The following is an 11,025-nucleotide window of genomic DNA, read 5'->3' on the forward strand; positions in this document are numbered from 1 at the left end:
AGGATAATAACGGTGGTTGAAAACCATGAGGTCTCAGGTGCATGCAAATCGACTCAAACAATATGATTATTAAAAAAAAAAAAGAATGTTAGATAATAAACCATTTTGTTCCGGAAATAACATATTGCTAGTCTTCGTTCCATTAGAGAAAACATAACATAAAAGGGTGAAGACTTAGGTTGATGATGTTTTAATCCTCAAGTTTAAAGATTTTCGAAGATTGAGATGAAGACTTTAAAATGAAAAATAGGAATTCTAAATAAACCGAGCAGTGATCTGCACTTCTGATCAGCAAGAAATAAACCAAACTAATAAAAATAGCATTGTTATTGCCAAATCATAGGAAGTGAAATCAACCTTGCTTAATGAAATGCAAAGGAAACAGTAGAAGATAATAGAATAATCTACATTAACTAAATTATTAAAGACAAGGGAGGGAAAAGGGTGTTCCAAGATTCAGTTATTTGATTCAAGAAACAACATTCCTTCAGACACTTACGCACAGATCAAGGTTTCCAGATAATGGTAGTCTCAGCAATCATGGAAGTGACAACATACGGGTCCATGTTCGAAGCTGGCCTCCTGTCCTCGAAGTATCCCTTCCCCGCGTTCTCTGTATCTCTGCCAACACGAACAGAAGCGCCACGATTTGCAACTCCCTGAACAAAAGAAATGCAGTAACATAAATGACACACTCGAGACATATTTAGTTTCTAACTTATATACATCGACTTAAACTATTACAGCGTGTTATAGCATGTTATTGCCAGATTACCATATCAGACTTGATATGAACAGGCGGTGCACATAAGTTAAACTCTTTTGCCAAATATTTGTAATTGAAATATTCTTGATGCTTGATGTCAACATTGCACTAGAATTGTAGGTGAACAGAAAAGGAACAAAGATTGTTTTTGTAATCAAGGAATCAAAATAGTTCTTCCATCCAAGTGCTGATATAAGGGAAAACCATATAGTCATTTGGTAACATTGACGATGTAGCTGAAAATCAATAAAATTCTTGAAGTTCCAAAGCAACCGGCATTGCAGGTTTGAGTGGGAAGAGATGGAATTAAAAGATAATTAAGTAGGGAAGACCACAGTTTACGTACCCATTTGAAGCTGTTGATGTTTGCTGTTTCATGTTTTCCAGTGAGACGACGCTCATTGCCTTCACCATATGCAGCAATGTGCTCTTTGTGCCTCAGTTCAAGCTTCTTGATAGCCTTTTTGATCACTTCATACCCTCCCTCAGCCCTCATAGACTTGGTGCTGAAAGAAACATTCCAAATTAATACTCTCGCATAGAGAAAGGGAGACGAGAGGGGAAGGGAAGTTGGATAACGATATAATCAGTTGCAGCACTTCTATCCAAACACGTAACTACTTATTCATAAATCAGTTTCACTACTTAATGTTTATCAGTTAAGCCAAATAGTCTCATAATCGTATAGTAGAATAAAAACGACTACTCTACCTGTAGTTTGTGTGAGCACCAGCACCATTCCAATCGCCCTAAAAATCAAAGGGTAAAACATAAACTCCAACATCAGCTTATGGCAAGCAGTATTCAACTATCTGAGCGTAGATCAATACAACACGTCTTTAAAAAAGCCTACATTTAAAGTAACTTTAAAAAGATAAATAGCAGAAAGCTCACAGGGATAGGTTTTGGGTCGAATGAAACAACAACTCCAGCAATCTCAGCAATCCTCTGTTTAACACCAATACAAATGATCAAGTGTAAAAATCAAACTCCACATTTTAGTTAGATTTAAAAATTGAAATGGTAAGAAATTACAACAGCTAAGTATAATACCTCGAGAATGTAACGAGCAGTCCACACCTCATCTCCTGCTGAGATTCCTACTGCAGGCCCAACTTGAAATTCCCACTGCATAAAATTATAGCATTGTGTTCAGTTCAAACTATGTATATATATGCAAAGAAAGCTTAGATCGGATACATATAATAAGATCACACTCATTCTGAACCTACTGAACTTCCCCCAACTCCTTTTCGTCTCTGCCTAAAAAGGAGTTGGGGGATAAAGAAGGGGAAGCGGGGCTATTTACCTGTCCAGGCATCACTTCTCCATTGATGCCACTGATGTTAATCCCAGCATAAAGACAGGCCTTGTAATGTGAGTCGACTATATCACGTCCAAATGCCTTGTCCGCTCCAGTTCCACAATAGTAAGGTCCCTACATGCAATAAAATTAATTCTTTCTGAAAACTTTCACCCTTTACAGCAAAGGGAAAAATAGAAAAAGTGGTTTTACAGTTTTAGCATGTTACTCCGAATGAAGCGAATTTTTAGTTCCACCATGTTACAGGAAACCAGTGTTACCAAAAGCGAAAAGCGCAAAAAAGCTCTAATGTCTGTTGGGGCTTTTAGCGCAAAGCGCCAAATAAAGTGTGGGCTTCGATGAAGAAAGGCACAAATGGAGAAAAACTACAAATATGTATGTGAGTCCAACACTAATATCTATATAAGCATGAATACCAAATATATGGACAAAGAAATTGAAGAAAATTTACGATAAAGTGAAATATCAATTGTTTAGTATCGCCTCTTCACGGTTACGCTCATTGGCAAGGAAAAGTATGCCTTGGAGCCTTGATGACAAACACTGAAGCGTGCGGTAAGCGAGGCTAAGAGCTCAGCATGTTTTGATCCTCGCTTCGGGGCTTAAGCGAGGCTAAGAGCTCAGCATGTTTTGATCCTCGCTTCGGGGCTTAAGCGCGCTTTAAGCGCACCTTTGATAACACTGCAGGAAACTGATGCAAAGTAAAGGGAAACGCCACATTTCATTTCTTTAGGTTAAAAGTGTGATATAACTTCACATCATTAGAATAAAAACAGATGAGCACAGATACATAACTTATTGAGGAAGCTCTTGAGTTTGCAAAATCATCAAATTTCCTCCAAATTCAGTTATCTTATGATCTGTAAAGATAATTTGATGATCAAGATACTCAAATGTTGAAAAAAATTTCAAGCTCAGTTTTTGAAATCTTTCAAACAGATAATAAAAAACTCAAAATCTCCAAACACATGTTTCCTTTTTCCTATTTGGAAATTCTAGCAACCTAGAGAAAACACATATTTTTTTATAACCATGGTATCCAGGCCAGCTTACGCGCACCTCGATTAATTCCACGGGATACCTGCCACCAGCAACAGGTATCAGGTAACTCCATCCACTAAGGCTTGCACAGATGAAGAAATCGCCTAGTTTTTTTGCCTTCGCTGGGATTTGAATTTGAAGCCTCAGGTTCTCACCCACTTTATTGACCACTTGGTCACACCCTCGGGTGCAGAGTAAACATATCTTTGACCAAGTTAATAAGCCCAAAGTAAGAAGTTGAAGATATTAAAAATAGTACCTGAGGTCCAGGAAAACCTCCAATAGGCCATCCAAGAGGCCAATTAACCTCCTTTTGCAGCAGAGTGTATTCTTGCTCAATACCATACCTAATTGGCAAAGTTCTTTGAACAATCAGGAAATTTCTAAACAAATAAAATAAAAATTAAGGATCGAAGAAAAACTTTTTCGTTTAAAATCTAAATAGAGTTGTCTGATACCATGTTTCTTCAGCAACAACATCAGGGTTGCTGAATATCTTGGCAGCATGGTGTCTCTTGTTTGTCGGAATAGGTTCACCAGCTGGAGTATAAGCATCACACATTACCTTAACAAAACAACAAAAAAAAAATTTAATTATACATACACTTTTACCAAATAGAATCCAGAAATTAACAGTATCTAATAGGTACAAAAATAGACCAACTCACCAAAATATTGTTGCCCCGCCTGAATGGATCCTTGAAAATTGCTTGAGGACTATTTGAAATTTCACAATATATATGGTCAGATAATTGATAATTCTATTCAGAAAGGAGAGAACGACAACAAAATTTAGCACGCTGAAGGCAACTTACTATAGGATGACTTCACTGTCTTCTCCAGGAGCTTGCCCCGTGCTAGAACCGTCATAATTCCATCTGAGAAGCTTTGAAGGATCTTTAACTGGACCTGAAAGAGTCTGTAAATAAAAAAAAATTTGTATCAAGTTAGCAATCTTCAAGCAATTAAAAATGAAAAAAAGGAAATGTTAATCTGAAAAAAGATTAATAAAATAATGTAATACCCTGGCTTTGCTCCTGAGATCCATGCCTGATCCGCCAATCCTGGTTATAAGAAACAAAAAAGACATACCAAGCACAAAGAAAAAAAGCGTAAAAACACAATAAATGAGAATAAAAGTATTCACAGAAACAAAAATAAAACCACTATCTTAATTGAAGTGTATCAGAAGGATTGCGGCCGAAAGGGGAGCCTTAGCGCAACTGGTAAAGTTGCTGCTATGTGACCAGGAGGTCACGGGTTCAAGCCATGCAAATAGCCTTTGTGGTCCGGTCCTTCCCCGAACCCGCATATAACAGGAGCTTAGTGCACTGGGCGGCCCCCCTTTCTTTTTTTTCCTATCTGAAGGATTGCGACCGTATATCATTCATCGGCAGAAATATGTCCGGTGATACTTATCTTCACTTCTTCACTATAATTGTAACAATTAACGTTGAATTGTTTGGTTTGATATAAACACCGAGTAAGTTTTTATCGCAATCTACCCTACTTTATAATGCTAGATAGACCTTTGTGATCCACGCATAATCCATTTCTGAAAGCAAAATAAGGGAATGTTTCTTCAATGAAGAAAGAGTCATTTTTAATGTCCTTGTATTTTCCTTTTTAAAGAAGATAAACATATGCCACCAAAAATACTATGAAATTAATACCAAAGTAACATATCATAAAACAGGAAAACTACAGAAGAAACAAAAAAATAAACAAAGAAAAATGAATTGATTGATCGATAACAATAAACTCTTCCAGTGATATACTCAAAAAATACCATAGTATATACGAAAAAGAACAGATCACAACACACTGTAAAATCCTGATCAAACAGGACAACAGTGAAACATAAACCTAATCGTAACAGAAAAGAATCCTAAAAGTCATAATCATATCCAAAGGAGAGCCGAAAAAATCATTAATAAGATTAATAATGATAAAAAGAAAAAAAAATAGAGGGTGTATCTAACTGCAGAAACAGAGCAATCCTATAAAAATGATTAAGAAGAAACTAACCATATGTACTCAGCGATAATCTTCTCAGTGGATTCAGTGAGATTAAGGTTGATGAGATCTGAAAGCAGAGACATAATGAAAAGACTTCAAAGAATTATTTCTGTTTGTTTTGTTTTATGAAAAATGAACTAATGATTTGTGTATTATATATTTATGTAGAGATGTTGATTGTATAAAAACAATCGTCAATTATTACGGATTTTTTTTTTCTAATTTTAAAAAGAATATGATACTAAACTTTTTAATTTTATTAACTCTTTAAATTGGATGAGAAAATTAATATTAGGGGAAGTGGATTATTCCGAAGAGTAGGTAACTGATGGATGCAGAGAATCTGTATAAAGATTCTTGTATATTTTACAGGCTACCTGATATGCCGGTCTTATATATTGCATCAATTATTATAGGCAGAATAGCCTAATAGATACTTATACTTCTTATCATTTGTCATCCCGGTTCCTATAATTAATAAAGTTTCATTCAGGCACTTACACTTATTCAAAGTCAATATTTTGAACACTTCTGACGCTGCGTGTCCCTCAATCGCATGGTACTAGAATCCACGTCAGATAAAAAAATGCCACATCAGCATTTAAAAAAGATATTACATGAAAAAAAAAACTTTTTATCTTTCCTCCATCCTTTTTTTAAACCTTTTATTTATTTTTCTTTCTTCTCCACCATCATCCTCTCCTTAACCTCAGCCTGAATCTAGCCACCAGATAACACCATGAACAGTATTCTCCCATTCCCAATTCCTCCATAAGAATGCTTATCCCACCTCTACCTGAATACCTTATCTCCGCCATATTTTTCTTCTCTAAAATACAGTTGGTCAACCATTGTAGCAATCCAATTCCGTTACCCTTCTCGCCATTTTTGCCCATCTTCACTCATTCTCGATTTCACTAGCTTTAAATCCAGCTCCTTCCCCTATTAAAATCTTGCTTCCCAGAAAAGGGTTCCTCATATTTTAGTAAATTTAACTTCATCCCTATATAACAATAACCATACGAGAGTAATAAAAATTAAAAATTTCTATCAATCAAATTACACTATTTTGTACTAAAAATAAATATTCACACAGCAAACAAATAATAGCAAACAGATAATTAACTAGACCGTACAAAGGAAAATCAGATCTATGAAAGATATTTTAAATAGAAGAAAAGGGGCAGGGGCTGGGGAAGAACAGGAAGGGAAAAAAAAGAAAAAGAAAAAGAAATGGGACAGGGGATGGGGAAGAACGAGAAATGGGGGGGGGGGGGGGGAGAAAAAGAATTGGTACTAGGGCTGGGGAAGAACGAGAAAGGGAGGGGATAAAGAGAAAAAAGAACAGGGGAAGGGAAGGGGTGGGTCACGGTGAAAACCCAGAAAGAAACATACTACAGTATGTTTTTGTTTTTTAATTTCTTTTGTCTTCTTCTTCTTCTTTTTTTTTTTAATCATTTTTAATATAAATTTTTACATTCACGCTCGTTATACGCGTGAAATATACGCATTTTATACAACTCAGTCATCAAGTTGCCACATATGCTCGGTCAATGGTCAGAGGGGTTCAAAATACTGATTTTAAATAATTATAAGTTCCTGGATGAAACTTCGTTGAGTATAAGGACCGGGATGACAAACGCCTATAAGTACAAGTGTCTAGCAGCCTGTTCTGCCATTATTATATGCTGGTTAATAAATAAACGTACACCGATTCAACCGGTGTACGTTTCGTGGGACTCTAATGATTCAGCTCATAACTGGCAAGTACGTTGGAATCTCGTCATCATTTGGGTCCCACTGATCCCTTGAATCTCTCAAATTTATGTGTCCTACTTCAACAGGATTCTTCTTTTGAATCTTCGCTGGGATATCGCAACGCTCCACGCGCGAACTGATGTTATATTTAAGATGTCTTCATTAAATTAATCATTCAAAGTAAAAATTATAGAGTTAAAATATAGTTGAAAGTTAATTCGAAATAACAAAAATTACATGTGCAGATAGATATTGGCCATAATTTCTAATGCATTTCAAAATTCATATGCTTGTAACGCCTTTTAAGTGGACTAGTATCTATGAACGTGCGTTGCACGTTAATAATGACATGTGATGATTTAAAATATTCATTTATATAAAGGAATAATAAAATATAATTAATGAGAGATATTTTATGTATAATAATACAACAATCATCTAAATGCCGAAAAATATTTTTACATTAGCATAATACATAAATTTAAAATAAAAGGACATCATCAAAACTTATACAAATGATCAATTTTGTCATGTTAGTTGGATAACTATGTATTATAGTTTAAATTTATTTAATGTGATGATATCTTAACGAACACTTCTTTATGGACAATATTGTTTTGTGTATGTTTTCTCCTAATACTTTGGTTGCTCTTCCTTAATCAGAACTTTTGTTGTCGATCTTGATGCCCCTCTTGACAGTTGTTCATGCAAGAAAATATAATAGTCCAATATTTAGGATATTTGTCCTTGTGTTTTATTTATTATATTTGCAATACATGAACATACTAAAAATTATTTTCACACAAATGTAAAAGGATATTCCTTAGTTTCGGAAGACGGAAGTTGGATTCGAGTATAAGAATATACTTAGAAGCATATTGACCAGTATGTGTATGATGTTATTGTCAAAACTTCTATATACCATTTGTGTGGTATTACATAAGCTATTCGGCATATCTAAATTTTTCAGTAGTATGACGGGCATATTTTTCATCAAGATTAACCTATATACAGTGAAATTTCAATTTTAACTTAGTCTATTATATATGCGGTGACACTAACATACTTATGAAATAATAAACTTCACAACAAATATGTATGGTCATTTGGTATTTAAGTATTCTTCTTGGTAGTAATTATTGATATCATTTTTTTGCTGAGTCCAAAATTGAAAAACATTTTGTTTTTACCATAAAATTTTGCAATCAACCTTTTATTTAGTTGATCAACATATTCATTTCTGCTAGCTAAGATATCTTGTTAATTCTATCATGCGATTCATATAAAATTACATTTTAATCTAATGATAAAAATAATTCTCTTATTAAATGCACTTCCATTACCATTGGGATTGATAACCAACTGTTCAAGAAGAACCAAATCATCTTTTATTGGATGCTCTTCTTCGTTTTCGACACGAAGCAAGAATACATTAAATATTGGATCTGTTCTTACTTTATATTTCTTGGTAGTTGAATCTTTTTCATTTGAGGCCAGAAATATAACGTTGGCAAGCTAGCTTTTACGGTCTCTGCTTTTGTTGATTTTGGAACTACCGGTAGTACTTGACAGAAATCACCTCCCAACCCATTAATTTTCTACCAAACTGTTCATTAATATCCAATATATCTCTAGAACTCCGGGCAATTATTTCGATCGTCTGACACTTAGCCATAAGTGCTTCATCCCATATTATTAATTTTGCTTTCCTTTTAAATTTAGCATCATTGCTCTGCTTTGATATATTTGTGATGGTTATTTAAGTTGTTTGAAAAGGTATATCAAATCTAAAGTGGGTGACCTCATAATAAAATCGTTGTTGGCACACCACTTGCTATTATTTGTAACAATGTCATGCCTCTTGATATGATATTTCCAAGTAATGCATGAAATAGAAATATTATTTCGATTCCGCCGGAGGCATCTACAAAGAATAATCTCGTTATACCAGAGTTGTCTCTTTATAATATAGTCTTGAAAGCTTATTCTTGATTAGAATTTGGCTTGTTTTTTTTTGATTTCTCATCCGGTATCGGGTACCCACATTGGGGACCGACTAATCTGAATTCGCGCCGGGAAGTCCCACATTGGGGGTAAAGCGCTCCCTAACAAAGGCGACTCCATACCCAGGGCTCGAACTCGAGACCACTGGTTAAGGAGATTAGAATTTGGCTTTGATTGTGCTTCCTTAGACACTTGTATAGCATTTTGATTCTTAATAATATACTAACCTTTTTACTTTTTGTTCTAACGCTCTTTTTACGGAATAAATTTATGTACCCTAAGATTTTTTTTTAAAACTTGAATAAGAATTGTACTCATACGATGAATTTAAAAATAATTGAATTGGATTCTCTTGCTAAATTTAAATTAAAAGATTTAATTATTTGATTTAACATAAAAAATAATTTATTCTATGTTGATTCATATCTTAATATTAGTTCATCTCTTGTTTTGAATATTTAATCTTAATTATAATTTTATCGACCATAATATTTATTTCCAAAGAGTAAAAGATTGATATGATATTTCACTTTTAGATTGTTATGTTTGTAGAATCATTAGTGGTATTGACTCTTACCAACCATTTTTTTTCTCTTTCTCACACATTTATATTCTTAAATATTTTCTTAGTTGTTGGTCAATAATTGGGTATTTTTTTAATATTACACGAAAATTTGAATAAAAAATATTATTTGAGTAGGAAAATAGTTCAAACATAATATAAAAATATATTATTGTGGGTATTTGTTCTTCTCAATTTCAACTCTTTATGCAGTCCATTTAATATTATTTTTATTTTTTATTGATATTGGATATTATGGAGTGGTAATGTATTGCCAATACGGAGGATTCTTATGAAATTAATTTTATTAAGCCTACCTACAAATTTTTAATAAGAATTTAATAGATAAAATTTTATTAATTTTAAAATTTTAAATATTAAAAATTAAATTAGAAGGTATTGCAGTCCAAAAAATAGGTTATTGTAGTTATTTCCTTTCTCTATGAGTTCTTCCGCTTAATATTTTAGGGCTATTTGGTATATTAATATTATATTTATGCTTTTATAATAATATAAGCTCTCCTTTTTCTAAATGGATTTGGACAATATAATACATTCTCAAATTAAGTTAGTAATAGGACATTGTAATACGTTTTCAAATTAAATTAGTAATTGAAATTTTTAAGAAGTATATCCTAAAAATAATAGGATTACATGACTAAAAATTTTTACTTGTTCAATTTTATATGAATTAGACAGCCCGAAAGTAATTATACTAATAAGATTCCTAAAATGTAATCATGTAGGATTCCTAGCGTGTAGTATTATATTCTAAACTATAGGATTATAAGGCTAATATCTAGAATTCCGGTTATGTCCTTTATTATGAGTTATTATGCTTAATATTATAAGATTATTTTTGTAAACCGTCATTGGATTCATGCTTTTATAATAATATAGATATAGATAGATATCAGAAAATTGAAAATAATATAGATATAAGAAAATTGAAAATAAACTTGATTGAGGAATTTTTGAAAGATCATAAAATTAAGAACTCTTTTTATAGAGTATTTTATTGAAAAGATAATGAACTCAAGCAGGAAACCAATACATAGTGGGACGTAACTAAAATAAACTTAATTTGGGGGAAGTTTTAAAAGATCATCAAATTATAAGAAGTCTTTTATATAGTATTTTATTAAAAAGATAAGGAACTCAAGTAGAAAATTGGTACTTAGTGGAATGTAACTAGACTTATAATTAGTTCCTGGTTGTAATTTCAAAGAAGATCAAATACCTAATATTAGTCTAGAAGTTTACTTTCAAGGGAGAGAAAATAGGAGTAGACAATATAACTAAAGCTGTAATTATGATCTTCTATTTATTATAAAGTACTTTTACCGTTTTGTACATTAATAATTAAGTATTTTATGGATATTTCGGTAAACCAACATTTATATTCATGCTTTTATAATAATATAGATAGCTAATTACAAATCCTTCACAAATAATCAAGAAAGTGAAGTGAGTAATTTCAATGATTAAAATTCGTATAAGTAGGACGAAAAAAACTACTTTGGTGCTATTTTTATTGGCATACAATAGAAT

The 11,025-nt window shown here is 32.8% G+C and overlaps 1 protein-coding gene across 1 annotated transcript; it reads right to left on the reverse strand.

Moving 5' to 3' along the window:
• Nucleotides 1-288: 288 nt before the first annotated feature.
• On the reverse strand, nt 289-5,351 carry LOC109206023 (glutamine synthetase-like). Its single transcript, XM_019368787.1, has 12 exons — nt 5,160-5,351; nt 4,156-4,195; nt 3,947-4,050; nt 3,800-3,848; nt 3,590-3,696; nt 3,391-3,478; nt 2,076-2,204; nt 1,820-1,894; nt 1,661-1,714; nt 1,478-1,515; nt 1,113-1,272; nt 289-659 (listed from the first exon to the last, which is right to left on the reverse strand). Exons 1-12 carry the CDS (start codon nt 5,231-5,233, stop codon nt 507-509), a joined length of 1,071 nt encoding a protein of 356 aa, XP_019224332.1. The 5' UTR covers nt 5,234-5,351; the 3' UTR covers nt 289-506.
• Between the last annotated feature and the right edge of the window lie 5,674 nt (nt 5,352-11,025).

The sequence above is a fragment of the Nicotiana attenuata genome, unplaced genomic scaffold, assembly GCF_001879085.1.
Source record: "Nicotiana attenuata strain UT unplaced genomic scaffold, NIATTr2, whole genome shotgun sequence".
Lineage (NCBI taxonomy): Eukaryota > Viridiplantae > Streptophyta > Magnoliopsida > Solanales > Solanaceae > Nicotiana > Nicotiana attenuata.

What these genes read in the sequence shown, in the direction of transcription:
- LOC109206023 (XM_019368787.1), bottom strand. Translation starts at nt 5,233, where the DNA reads ATGTCTCTGCTTTCAGATCTCATCAACCTTAATCTCACTGAATCCACT. An exon ending in GACAGTGAAGTCATCCTATA is followed by an intron (nt 3,849 to 3,946) that starts GTAAGTTGCCTT and finishes AATTTCAAATAG; the next exon opens with TCCTCAAGCAATTTTCAAGG. An exon ending in TCGACCCAAAACCTATCCCT is followed by an intron (nt 1,516 to 1,660) that starts GTGAGCTTTCTG and finishes TTTGATTTTTAG; the next exon opens with GGCGATTGGAATGGTGCTGG.